Here is a 14,613-nt window from a genome sequence, read left to right as displayed (position 1 = left end):
AAAATTACGGCGCAGCTTACAGGTATAAGAGTAGAAGGGAGAAAATATGTTTAACACTAATGGGGGTTTCGTATTGATTGATACAGAATGAGGAAGAGATACAATGTATGCAAGTGAAATTAACAACTTAATTCTTCAAAAAAATTACATTTTGTTGGTTATGTAATTGGATGTTAGAAACGTTAATATATTATTTTGGATAAAACACACGCATCATTCCTGCTATTCATATTATTATTACTAGTTATAATGTTCGATTGTTTCACATTAACCTTATAGGCGTCTAAAGTGAAGCCGATATTTTCGTTGTCAATTTGTCGAATAAAGTGCATGCATTGGTTCTTCAGCATCCATCATTGATAGGCTGTCTGAAGTTATTAAAGTTGTTGATCCTATGGATTTTGCAAATTTTGATAGAAGTTTTTCAGTGGTTAATGAAAAAATGAAATTGAAGTCTGACACTAATACTGATGAAACAGAAGAGACTGTGCACCATCATTTGGCAGAACAGATTGGCCACCATCATGAGCTTTAATCCGCCAATCTTCTGAAAAAATTTCGGATTTCTTTTGCTAAGGACTTTCATGTCTTCCTCACAGAAAAGCTCCATCATATCTTATACCAGTCCTGTATCATTTGGCTGCCGCAGATTTTACAATTCACGTTGTGTCAACTACATAAGCTTGGGGAGAAACAGTCTTTCCTTGCTGCAAATTCCATGTTCACTTTCCATGGCTGCTCTTCCTTTCCAGCAGAGTCTGTTATCACATGAGTTATAGCTGGCATATGAATTTGTTCCAGTGGATTTTCTGACCCTTACATAGGCGGAATTAATTGATGTAAAAGATTCTGAAAAAACCCTTAGCATTGGACAAATTATTCCTTTGTTTATCTATCACAGTATTCCAAGATTTCTCATGATTTTTTATTCCTGTTGATTGAATGTGTAATTGATAAAAGTTGATATATCAACACTGCACAAAAACGCAGCACCAAAACGACAAACAAATCAACACCACATTGAGACGATGAAATCATGATACAGAAAGCTAGATCAATGTGAAAATCGTTTATTTAGATTAAAAGATAAAAGATGAAGAGGAGTGATTTCGGGTCAACAAAGACCGCAAAACACCATCTCAATAAAGAAAATAGAAGAGAGATGTTAGGTGGGAAAAACTAGGGTCGGTTATTTGTTGGAGAGGGAGAGTTCTTCAATTCAATGTTATTGTTAGCCTACATATTGTTTTCAAAGATGGTCCCAATAGGCTTATCATTTTGGTTAATTACATCTTCTTTCATTACAACCAAGAACAAAATGTAGAGGAACTTAATAATAAACAAAATTGAAGAAGAAAAAACCTCTAATTGAGTGAACATAAAAAGAATCAACAAATTGGCATCACATATAATTGAACCTTCCATTATCAATTTATCATCCATTTTGACTTGAGTTTAAGTTCAAAAACTAAACTTGTACAAATTATATCTCCCCCAACCAACCAACTCAAAAAATCTGAGTATGCAATTCGTTTATTTCAAATACTTCGCAGTTCTGATAGTTCACACTCTAAGACGTAGAGGAAGTTTCTAGAAAGCTTCCAACTTCAATGCCTTTTCCAACTTCAAGTTAGTGAAAAATTCAAATAAGGAATTAAAAGCATTCCGTAAAAACTTGTCATTACTAAATGCCATGTTTATAATCTTGTCGTATTTATCTTTGTCATCCAAGAGCCTCTGCAAAAATTCAACAGGATCCTCCAACCTCTTTGGATCAGTAACAAGCTTGTCAACGGACACTCGAATGTGTGAGATCATCGCTTCTTGTATTTTTAAGAGACCATCAGGAACACGACGGAACAAGTTATACATTCTTTCCAAATCTTCATATTTATTACCACAAAGCATGTTTACAAACCCAGAGTTCTCCATATTGATTAATCTCAGCATGGGATTTTCAATCATCTCCTTCTCGATCGCATTAATAATTTTCTTTTCAGTCTTAGGGTCCAAGTAATGAATTCTATCCGTTTCCTCAGTCAGGCACCTCTCAACTTTCTTGAGATAATCCTCGCAGTCACAGCACTCAATATATTTCTCAGATTCAGCCTTGTAAGATTCAGCTAAAACTTGCAGAAAAGGAGTCTCAAATTCTTGCTCATAAACAGAAGGACCTAAATCAATTAGCATCTTTGTAACATTTCTAATCAGTTCTCTGTTAACATCTTCCCCGGCACGCTCCTTGAATACAAACTCCAAAAGCGTATTCGACAGTCGAGTCCTTATCTGGTTTGAATAAATAACATTTTCTCTCCACAGGTTCAGACCAAGTTCATAAACAGGAGTCTTTTTTGTGCTTGGGATATAAGTCCTTTCCATGTACCTCAGAATGTCCCTAAGAAATGCTAACGACTTATTATAATCATTCCATTTCGTGTTAAATTCTTCCAGGAACGAAATTCCTTGAGTGTCTTCAAGAGATCTAGCTATCTCTCTGAGATGAGAAGTCATGGTGGTAACTAGCCCAGAGTATAGCTTCTCACCAAAATTGTAAAGAACCATATAATAAGCATGTCTGAATACACAAATTAAAGACAACAAAATATTAGAAATAATAATATATCAAGGTGAAAGTAGCCACAAAATTTGATTAAATGTCCAATCGCAGCTTGTGTAATTTTAACTCAGATTTCATGCAAAGAAATGTCAAAAATCGTGTCGTACACAAGATTATTTTATTTCCCCTATTAGCAGCTACACATTTTTCTTATCACATGACTACACTTTCCTAATCAATTTTATTAGCAACTTGTTCAACATGAGTGACTTGAACAAACGTCATTCAATTTCATTGTATAAAAAACTGAAGCTTCATAGGTTGATCCAATTATTCCCTCAAAAAAAGATTGATCCAATTATGTTGAATAAATCTCTATCTTCCTACTTGATAAAGCAGCCAGATAAACATGTACACCAATCAATTAACATGAATATGTAATTCAACCAATCCTTAAAAGGAAAAGAGAAAAGGGAGCTTTTAGATAATCTATCTTAAGGAAACAATTATTCAACCAGTGTTTATCATATAAGACCCCTTATATATAATCTACTTTAATTAAAGAGGAAATGAAGGTAAACTCTGCATAATCTGAAAGCAGCTTATGAGTTATGACAATAAGCTATTTGGAAGAACTTACCAAATGAGCTGAAAACTGTTGACATATATATCACCCGCACAACACATGTTGGATTATTCAGAAAAGCATCCAAAAAAAACTTTTGTTTTATCTACTTCGACACACCTTGCACACACATCTGTGTGTGTGTGTGCACGCGTGCGCGTTCGCGCACTACAAGAAAAATGTGTGTGTGTGTGTGCGCAAAACGCATGTATGTAAGTATATATCGGTGTCCTATGTATTTTGACATTAACAAATTAGCAATGTCTACGTGTCCTTATCATGTTTATATCATCATTAACTCTCATGTTTTCTTCCAAATACTTACGGAAAGTTGCTTTATTAGGCACCAATTTGATCATTTCAAAAAAACCCTACTTACAACTGCATATCTTATAAGACAAGCACAGTTATGATAAAAAGTTAAAACAGCATAACATTTGAAAACTAAAGACATATCATCATGAATTTTCATCTATATAGAACTCACACTTTTGATCGAATGTGTGTTTGGTGTCTGTGTCCGACATTGACACAACACCGACACATGTAGTCACATTGGATTAATCTATTTTTTCAAATTGTAAGTATTATTGTGTCAATGTTGGTGTATTCGTTTTCGTGCATGATTGATTTCCATAAGATATTCCAAATATTTCTGAAAATTTGCTTTGTTAGGCACCAATTTGATCATTTCAAAAACCCTAAACAAAACCCAACGACAACTACTGCAAGTACATATCTTAATGGGAATATGAGAAATATGAGAAAGAACCTGTGAAGCTCTGCGAAACTAAGATGCCTAGCGTTGTGGTAGCATTTGAATATCTCACAAATTGCAAGTTGTAGAATGTTCCAATTCTTGTCAAAATATTCCGGATCACTTGCAACCTGAAAATTCATCTTCTCTTTCTAACGAAAACTCGAACACAATTTTCGTCTTACTCAGATTCCAAAAAACCCTAAAATTGATTAGGGTTGGAATGAATAACCTAGACTGGTCTTTGCAAATCTGATAACATGTTATGTTACGCCTCAATCAATCACCTGTTAATTGTCAAATTGAAGAGCAATGAAAGATCGATGGTCTTGTAACAATGATTGATAACAAAACAATATTATTTTTTGAGAGAATTTACTGAAAGAGACGAAGTTGGGGAACGATGAGCTATGCGAAAGGTTGTTTTGAGTTTGTTTTTATACATTTTGGTTAGGGTTGGAATATAACCTAGACCTGACTAGTCTTTGCAAGGTTTGGCCTGATTTGGCAACATGTTTTGTTGCCACAATTTCTAAGATACTCCTTCAGTTATTTATTACTCCATCCTGTCCTTTATATAACAAACTTTAAATAAATACGTAAAAATTGGTTATATTTATAAGAAAAAAGTCATAATTTTAAGGTGTATTTACTATGTAAAAGACTTTTTCAATCCTCGTTTAATGTTTATCTTTTTAATACTAGTGGAAATATTTAATACTTCATATGTTTTTATGAGGGTATATTTGTAAAAACATTTAAAAAGTTGTAATAACTAATGATTTTATAGGTTTTGATTTTTTGGTTTTTCTTCTTATATTAAAAATCGGATGGTGGAAACATGTGCTCACTTATTATTACATTGTAATGTTTTTGGGGATGTTTGGAATCACATTTTTACGTGGATTGATGTTGCTACTCTTATGCCTTATGATACACACAGTCTTTTCAATCAGTTTAAAATCGGATGGTGGAAACATGTGCTCACTAATGATTTTATTGGTTTTGATGGTTTTTGGGTTTTTCTTCTTATATTAAAAATCGGATTGAGTATAAACATTGAAGTAGGTATCTCCTCGAGAAAAAATTTATAATTAACCTCAATTAAATTTATAATCTTTTTAATTTTATGGGTCTAATGACCATTTTACAAATAAAAAATTAATTTGGTATGCAATTAATATAGGAAAACAATTTATTCTCATCTCTTATACCATTAATATAGATACAAAAAAAAAATAGTTTATCACTTTTAATTTCTTAATCTCGGCAATTTACATATAAAATAAAATAAATACATATTTAATAGCAACATTGTATTAATGTTGATATTGTAACAAAAATTTTTTTTTGATATTTTAAAAATTATCACAAGTTTTCAAAATTTTATCACAACGACTTTCTCATGTTAGTACATAAAAAAATTCTTTCGCAGATTTAAGCACATAAATTCATCAACGAGTGCGCCGCAAATTTGTTTAAAAGTGTTTTACATATAAAATTAAAATAAATATTTAACAAAAAAAAAAAACAAGTATAACTAGTCGTCACCCCCTTTCTTTTTCTTCTTCTTGTTAGAGGGGTGATTTAGGATCACCCAAAATCACCAATCCGAGCTGTTTTTCCTTCTATCTTAATTGAATAAGTTATTTCACATATATTTTCAGTTTTCTTTTGTTTGTTTTTGTGATTTCGTCGTCTCTGCACGACTCTGTTTCTTTTGATTTCTCGTTTTTATGCGTGTTTATTTGATTCAGATTGAAAGATTAACTTTGAGCAAATGCATATTCGATCAATGACTTTGGCGTCATCAATGTTGCAGATCCGGAGACATGAGTATTCTGGTAACTCGAATATAGTCGTTTATTCACAGATTCATCCTTTTTGTTTTTAGCGAATTTGAAATTGTATTGTATCAATGTACTTAATCAATTTGAATTAATGAATATCTTTTATTTTTTCAAAAAAAAAAATTAATATTTTGAAAAAATAATCATGAGTTTCTAAAACTTTATTATATTGATTTTCTCATATCAATACACTAAAATTTGTTTTCACAGATATATGTGCATAGAGGCGACACTACATAATTAATGTTGACATGTTTAACTCTACATTAATATTGACATGCTCGTTCAAAAAAAATAAAAAAAATATTGACATGTTGAAAATAGTCATGAGTTTTCAAAACATTATCATATTGTCTCCAAATTTTTTTTTTTCCATATTTATATATAAAAACTTGTTGAGTTAATTTATTCTTTGGTCCCCTAACTTGTGTTGTCATTTTAGTCCATAACTCTAAAAAAAATCTTTTTGGTTCTTTGAATATCCTTTTTTCAGTCAGTTTGATCCATAAATATAAGCACATCAAATACGCAACAAGTATGGTGAAAATATTTACGGTCTTTTGCATATAAAATGAAAAAAAAAAAATATTGATAGAAACATTATTTTAATTAATGGTGATATTTTGAAGTAAAAAAATCATGAGTTTTGAAAATTTTATCATATCGATTTTCTCATATCAGTACATAAAAACTTTTTTTATATTTTTTTCTTCGAAAAAACAATGAGAGAGAGAGAGGCGGCAACTCTAGGTTCAACCAAGGCCACCGCATCGGTTCTTGCATTCGTCGACGGTGAGATTCAACGGGAGGGGGTGGGGCTCTAGTTAGAGTGGCACAAAGTGGAATATGACAATGAAAGTAGATGCATCATTTTCAATCAAGGTGGAAATTGTTTGTGTTAGTTGAAAATATACATATATAAGAAATCCCACATTGCCTAGACTTAAAAAGAAATAAGGAGGCCAATACTATATATATATATATATATATATATATATATATATATATATATATATATATATATATATATATGGGTTTTGCTAGAAGCCACTCATGAAGGTGTCTTTTAGAAACCCACACCTCAATGTGTGATTTTCACCTTTTAGTTATAACTTTGTTAAAAGACACCTTCATAAAAATTAAGGTTAAATATGTTTTTGGTCCCTATAAATATACCAACTTTTCGTTTTAGTCCCTCTAAAATTTTCCTTCAACTTTTAGTCCCTATAAAATTTTGAATCACTACTTTTGGTCCCTATTTTAAAGTAAATTTTAGTATTTTTTTAACGAAATTGTACAGAAATGTGTAGAATATTGTAAAAACATTTTCCAAAAAAATTTAGAATTTTTTAAACATTTATCAGAGTAAAAACCATAAACGGGATATCACATAGAAACGTAATCCAAAAACAGTTAAATAATAATTTAACCTTCACATAATATCTTAACGTAGCAGCGGAATATTAATTCGAAAATCGTAAATCAGTTTGGCACGTAGGCCCCATTAAAATAGTTCATAATCCATAACATGATAAAATGACATATTATTCACGTAAAAGAATGAAGCATATTATAACATTAAACCCCATCCCGTTACGTATCAGAGCGACCTAGACGACACAGTGAAGGCAAGGCCACTCACGACGGCAACTGCACACTAAGCACGATCACCTGCAAGTTACCCATACGAAGGGCAACATTTTCAAGCAGAAGGGGTGAGATTTCATAATAAAATAACATTAATCAATGTAATTGCGAATCATAATTAACATCACAATCATTTCTTTATCAACATTGCATAATTGCTAAACAGTTATCACGTAATCATATATCCAATTATCATGAACAACATAACATAATTGATAAACACTTATCACGTAATCACATATTCAATCATTATCAACAAGGCATCTTAATCATGACAATGTGACAATGCTCTTAGACTCCTTAAATGCATGTGGTACCAATCGTCATCATAAGTATTAATATACTTTAATCGTTCGGAGGACAAAGCTCCTATATAACGTGCGGAGGACAAAGCTCCTAGTAATCGTGGTGAGGACTAAGCTCAATGATATGCTATGCATGGACTCTTAACAACAAAACACGTAATCATCGTAATCAACATGCATCCAATAATTTGGAGCTAAACCTTATCATATACTTATGCACTTAGTTAAATAACGGAAGCAGCATAAACAAGTCACATATCAAGATGATATCATTATATCAATAGCACATAAATTGCATTATTATCAAACCTTCATATCTTGCATGAATATACAATACATTAGTTCATATTCAATTAATATCAATATAACTTAAACAACTCTACAGGCTGCATTAAACGTCATCATTAGGTCTCAATACCAATTAGGGGTTCACTCTTGATCAACACGTGCGACACAGATCGCACAAACACTCAAGCAACTACATCCTGGCTATGCTCGCGAGGCGAGAGTCCTTACTCGCCATGGCGAGTACCACTCAACTCCCAAACTAAGCTTGTTCTGGGTTCCCTCTGATCCTACATTCATTCCTAATCAATACTAGGTATGTTCAGGCACTCAAAGGCATGCAAGGTTCAACTAAACAGGTCAAAACACAAAATCTAACATACACTCTGCCTTAGCTCGCTATGGCGAGTAAGGTTGCTCGCAGTGGCGAGCTGCGTCACACAACTCGCGAGGCGAAGGGAATTGCTCGCTGTGGTGAGTTGCACCAAACAACTCGCGAGGCGAAGGAAAAAGGCTCGCGTGGCGAGCGATGAAGTTCATCACTCGCGAGGCGAGGATCATCACTCGCCAAGGCGAGCGATGAACAGAAGCTCGGGCAGACTAGGGTTTTTCTCAAAAATCCAACACACAACATGGTTCAAAGCCTGGTTTTGATTTCAGAATTCATCCTAAACATATTCTAAGGTTATAGGACGGTTCTTACATCAATCTAAACAAGTTTTACCGTTTGATCACCAATTTTTAGGGTTTTGACCTAATTCCAAAACTTCTCTAAACCAATCCTAACTTTGTCAATTAATCATCAGAATTACAGTAATTAACGTTATTGAATTATTAGTCTCACCCTTACCTTGAATTGAAGAAATCGCAGCACTCCCTTAGGTTCCTCTAGACTTGGCTTTTTCTCCAAAACGTACGTACAACAAATGTTTTCTAAAACTAGGTCTAGCCTTTTTATATCTCCTCTTAATTACTTATCTTATCTCACTTTCTCCCCTAAAACTATCTAAAATATCAAAACAGCCCTCAACTAAATATTTTATATTATTTTCAAATCTTTATTCTACTTAACAATAAAATAAATCTCATAACCTTATCAAATCTTCCAAAACTCATAACTTATCACGTGATCAATCAAATCACCAAAATCATCGTAAATCATCAAAACATATCAAAATCATGCATATACTATATAATTATAATATAATCGCCTAAACTCGATTAAATAAACGATTAAACGAAAGTGGGCGTTACAATATCAAAAAGAGATATTGAAAAAAAAAAGCAAAAGTGAGGAAGTCCTCGGGATATCAAAAGGCTAATGTTTTGCTCATTATGGTATATAAACTAGGGTTGGAAAACACCTTGCGGATAAATCATGAGTCTCTTGGTTAGGGAAAGAGATTCGAGAAAAGGATACAAATTAAGATTTGTTTCGTATATAACTTTTTTAAGGCTAATTTCTTATAAGCCTTTATATCTCTTTGTAAAATCTTCGATAAATGGACCAGAGAGTTGATCTCTCACATAAAGTAGGTCAATTTAGACTGAACTAGGTAAACAAATATTGTTGTGTTCTTCTTCTCTTTCTCCTTTTACCTTATTATATTGTTTATACTTGTTTAATCACTTGAGCTTTAGTTGTTGCTAATTTTGCTCCACATATCAAAGTATTGGTGTGAGTTTTTTTTTTCCGTATTCACAACAAATATATAACTTGCAACATGGCCATGCTTGAGCCTGAAAACTATGATGTTGCATCAAAGTAAGAAATTAAGAAGTATTGGTCAAGGTAATGGAGGACGATTAAAATTATCGAGAGGAATAATACTTAGGAGCTTGTAGATTGTCCACATGGAAAAAATATCATTGAAATTAAACGGGTCAATTAAAAAGGCTTAATCATGATGGCTCAATAGAGATGCACAAGGATTAATCATGAAGCCTTGATAGCTCTTTTTGCACAAAAAGGGTGAAACATGTTTCTAAATACCTTACATGAAGAAGAGATCTATGTGGAGAATCCACAAGGATTGTAGTCAAAGGAAATGAAGGCCAAGTTTTGAAACTAAGAAAATCTTTATATGGGTTGAAGCAAGCCTCCCGATCATGTTGAGATCATCCAAGAGCCTCCACAAAAATTGAACAGGATCCTTAACCCTTTTTGGATCAGTAACAAGCTTGTTAACAGACACTCGAATGTGTGAGATCATCACTTCTTTTATTTTTGAGAGACCATTAGGAACACGTCGGAACAAGTTATACATTCTTTCCAAATCTTCATATTTAGTACCACAAAGCATGTTTACAAACCCAGAGTTCTCCATATTGATTAATCTCAGCATGGGATTTTCAATCATCTCCTTCTCGATCGCATTAATAATTTTCTTTTCAGTCTTAGGGTCCAAGTAATGAACTCTATCCGTTTCCTCATTCAGGCATCTCTCAACTTTCTTGAGATAATCCCCACAGTCAAAACACTTAATATATTTCTGGGATTCAGCCTTGTAAGATTCAGCTAAAACTTGCAGAAAAGGAGTCTCAAATACTTGCTCATAAACAGAAGGACCTAAATCCATCAGCATCTTTGTAACATTTCTAATCAGTTCTCTGTTAACATCTTCCCCGGCACGCTCCTTAAATACAAACTCCAAAAGCGTATTCGACAATCGAGTCCTTATCTGGTTTGAATAAATAACATTTTCTCTCCACAGGTTCAAACCAAGTTCATAAACAGGTGTCTTTTTGGTGCTGGGGATATAAGTCCTTTCCATGTACCTCAGAATGTCGCTAAGAAATGGTAACGACTTATAATAATCATTCCACTTTGTGTTCAATTCTTCCATAAAGGAACTTCCTTGAGTGGCTTCAAGAGATCTAGCTATCTCTTGGAGATGAGAAGTCATGGTGGCAACTAGCCCAGAGTATAGCTTGTCACCAAAATTGTGAAGAACCATATAATAAGCATGTCTGAATCCACAAAATAAAGACAATAAAATATTAGAAACAATAATATTTTAACTCAAGCTTCATAGATTGATGCAACTCTGTTGAATAAATATCTATCTTCCTACTTGATAAAGCAGCCAGATAAACATGTACACCAGTCAATGAACATGAATATGTAATTCAAACAATCCTTAAAAGCAAAAGAGAAAAGGTAGCTTTTAGATAAACTATCTTAATGAAACAATTATTCAGCAAGTGTTTATCATATAAGACCTTATATTTAATTTACTTCTTTAATCAAAGAGAAAATTAGGGTAAACTCTGCATAATATGAAAGCACCTTATGAGTTATGAAAAATTTGGAAGAACTTACCAAATGAGCTGAAAACTATTGACATATATATCATCTATGAAGCACAAACACTCCCATTATTAGGCATGTCCCATAACACCCGCACGACACATGTCAGATTATTCAGAAAACTATCTTAAAAAACTTTTGTTTTATTTGCTTCAACACACCTTGTGTGTGTGTGTGTGCACGCCTGCGTTCGCGCGCTACAAGAAAATTGTGTGTGTATGTGCGTGTGTGAGTGGAAAGTGCATGTATGTATGTATCAGTGTCCTGTGTATTTTGACATTGACAACTTAGCAATGTCGACGTGTCCTTATCATGTTTATATCATCATCAACTTTCCTATTTTCTTCCAAATACTTGCGGAAAGTTGCTGTATTATGCACCAATTTGATCATTTCAAAAGACCCTGCTACAACTGCATATCTTAAAAGACAAGCACAGTTATGATTAAAAAATTAAACATCATAACGTTTGAATACTACAGACATATCATCATCAATTTCATATATGTAGAACTCACACTTCTGAGCGAATGTGTGTTTGGTGTCTAACATGTGTTAGTGTCCGACATTGACACAACACCGACTCATGTAATTATATTAAAGGGTCTTGCTAACGAGTGCCCCCGGGGCACTTTTTAAGTATCCTAAATTTAGTAATTATTCTCAGTCAACTGTTACAATTTCCAATGCAATCATTACACAACTTTTCATTAAAAACCTACTATTTTAAGTGCTTAAAGAGTGCCCCGAGGGCACTCGTTAACATTTCCCTATATTAAATTAATCTAATTTCTCAAATCGTTACCCGTGTCAACGTGTTAGTGTCGGTGTGTCCGGTTTTCGTGCATGTGCTTGATAGATTTCCATAGATATTCCAAATATTTCTGAAAATTTACTTTATAAGGCACCAATTCCATCATTTCAAAAACCCTAAACAAAATTCCAATGACAACTACTACAAGTACATATCTTAAAAGAGAAGCACATTATGATCAAACGAAGACAGTTTTCAATGAAGCAACAATGGGAATCATTAGAAAGAACCTGTGAAGCTCTGCAAAACTAAGATGCCTAGCGTTGTCGTTGCATTTGAATATCTCACGAATTGCATGTTGTAGAATGTTCCAATTCTTGTCAAAATATTTCGGATCACTTACAACTCGAAAATTCATCCTCTCTTTCTAACGAAAACTCGAACGCAACTTTCTTCTTACTCAGATTCCAAAAAACCCTCAAATTGAAGGATTGTAACAAAGATTGATAACAAGAACAATTTTAATGTTTTAGAGAATTTACTGAAAGAGACAAAGTTGGGGAAAGATGAGCTATGCGAAACGTGCTTAGGGTTTCTTTTTATATATTTTGGTTAGGACTGGAATATAACCTAGACTAGAACTAAGGGTTTGGCCTCATTTGACAACATGTATGTTACGCGTCAGACCCTTGTTTAAAATTTCTAAGATACTCCTTCATTTACTTTTTTTACTTTTTTTGGTCTATTAGTCTAGTGGCCCGGAGATCACACATTTAGATGTGGAGAAATGCGGCGTCTGGGGTTCGAACTCCGATCCCTGCATAAATTATGCAATGTCTTTACCAATTGAGCTAAGCTCACGGGGACTGCTTCACTTATTTATTACTCCATCATGTACTTTATATTAGAAAAATTTTAAAAATATAGATTATTTTTTTTTTGGCTTTCGCACCGGTTTTCAACCCACCAAAGGTGAGCGACTAACCCGGCTCATGCGTAGAGGCATATGCACTGGTCAAGCATTGTTCCTCCTGGAAATCGAACCCGATATTCTCCGGGTACGTCCTTGGAAGGAGCTCCTTGCCACTAGAGTCCAAACAACTTGGTTAAAATATATAAGTTTCTATTTATAAGAAAATGTCACAATTTTTAAGATGTATTTATTGCATAAAAGACTTTTTTTAGTCCTCATTCAATGTTTATCATTTTAATACTAGTGGATATATTACTTCATAAAATTTTACGAGGGTATATTTGTAAAAACATTATTTAAAAGTGGTAATAATTATTAATTGTATTGATTTTGATGTTTTTTTTTTTTTCTTATTAAGAACCTGAAGGAGTATAAACACTGAAGTAGTTATCTCCTCGAGAAAATATTTATAATTAACCTCAATTAAATTTATAATTTTTTAATTTTATGGGTCTAATGACCATTTATAAATAAATAAATTAATTTGCTATGCCATTAATATAGGAAAACAATTTATTCTCATCTCTTATACCATAAATATAGATACAAAAGAACAATTTATTTTTATCTCTTTTAATCTCTTAATCTCAGTAATTTACATATAATATAAAATAAATAATAATATCAACACTACACTAATGTTGATATTTTAAAAATAATCACAAGTTTTCCCCAACTTGTATTGTCTTCAAAAACCTTCTAATAACCATTGATCTTCATTATTCATATCCTTGATGTGATTTCTTGTTTTGCTATTTTACATGATTTTTTACTAAAAAGACTCAAAACAATACAAAATATTTCTCAAATTATTGACAACTCCTTTAAACGATCTCTTATTTATCTCAAAATACAAAGAAAATAACTAAAAACATAGCTTAAATATTTGTGTGTGAATCCATGCATCACTTCTTACACAGCTGATATAAAGACCATGTGCAACATAATTACAATAGGAAAAACATTAAAAAAAAAAAAAAATGTTATTTGTTAATAACAAGATTTGAATTTTGGACAATATGTTTTGACATGACATAATCTTTTTCCAATAATGCTTATAGTACTTTGAGGTACTTTATACTTAGTAAGATTAACGCTCACACTATGAGACAATGCTTACGACAGATTAATGCATACATTATGATAAATTAACACATGGCATAAAAATATGATAGAAACTAACGGACAAAACACCCGTTGAAATTTGTCACTTTTAGTCAATTATATTACCCCTTCAAATATTTGTGAGTTCAAGTTGCAAGATATACTCCCACCGTTCTATAATAAGTGAGTCATTTGGAGAAAAAGATTGTCCAATTTTTTTTTATTTATTTTACTTTTCAATACAATATATTAATTACTTTTTTCCAATTATAACTCTAATTAATATTACTTTCATCACTCTCAATTCAATATATTCTACCTTGCATTTATGATAATGAGAAATGCACCAATAATTGACAAGACACTAATTAAAATCATTTTTCTCTTTCTTTCACTTATACATTTTTTCAATATATGTGCGAAATGAGCAAAAAGCTCACTTATAAT

General features: G+C 32.5%; 2 protein-coding genes across 2 annotated transcripts; both read right to left on the bottom strand.

Annotated features, from left to right (window-relative positions):
- Positions 1-1,406: 1,406 nt before the first annotated feature.
- Positions 1,407-4,452, bottom strand: LOC25498090 (cullin-3B). The gene is made up of 2 exons (XM_013592835.2): positions 3,955-4,452; positions 1,407-2,575 (listed from the first exon to the last, which is right to left on the bottom strand). The coding sequence occupies exons 1-2, from the start codon at positions 4,080-4,082 to the stop codon at positions 1,591-1,593; spliced, it is 1,113 nt and encodes a 370-aa protein (XP_013448289.2). The 5' UTR covers positions 4,083-4,452; the 3' UTR covers positions 1,407-1,590.
- A 5,613-nt stretch (positions 4,453-10,065) lies between these two features.
- On the bottom strand, positions 10,066-12,507 carry LOC25498089 (cullin-3A). Its single transcript, XM_024770849.1, has 3 exons — positions 12,380-12,507; positions 11,691-11,756; positions 10,066-10,996 (listed from the first exon to the last, which is right to left on the bottom strand). Exons 1-3 carry the CDS (start codon positions 12,505-12,507, stop codon positions 10,066-10,068), a joined length of 1,125 nt encoding a protein of 374 aa, XP_024626617.1.
- Between the last annotated feature and the right edge of the window lie 2,106 nt (positions 12,508-14,613).

The sequence above is a fragment of the Medicago truncatula genome, chromosome 7 (assembly GCF_003473485.1).
Source record: "Medicago truncatula cultivar Jemalong A17 chromosome 7, MtrunA17r5.0-ANR, whole genome shotgun sequence".
Taxonomy (NCBI): Eukaryota; Viridiplantae; Streptophyta; class Magnoliopsida; order Fabales; family Fabaceae; genus Medicago; species Medicago truncatula.
This window is presented reverse-complemented; position numbering and strand designations above follow the sequence as displayed.

Bases quoted from the DNA above. Each gene is read 5' to 3' on its own strand.
- LOC25498090 (XM_013592835.2), bottom strand. From the start codon at position 4,082: ATGAATTTTCAGGTTGCAAGTGATCCGGAATATTTTGACAAGAATTGG. The intron at 2,576-3,954 runs GTTCTTTCTCAT...TTGTGTATTCAG, and splicing joins AGTTTCGCAGAGCTTCACAG to ACATGCTTATTATATGGTTC.
- LOC25498089 (XM_024770849.1), bottom strand. From the start codon at position 12,507: ATGAATTTTCGAGTTGTAAGTGATCCGAAATATTTTGACAAGAATTGG. The intron at 11,757-12,379 runs GTTCTTTCTAAT...TTGTCTTTTAAG, and splicing joins AGTTTTGCAGAGCTTCACAG to ATATGCAGTTGTAGCAGGGT. The intron at 10,997-11,690 runs GTATTTGGAAGA...TTGTGGATTCAG, and splicing joins AATACAGCAACTTTCCGCAA to ACATGCTTATTATATGGTTC.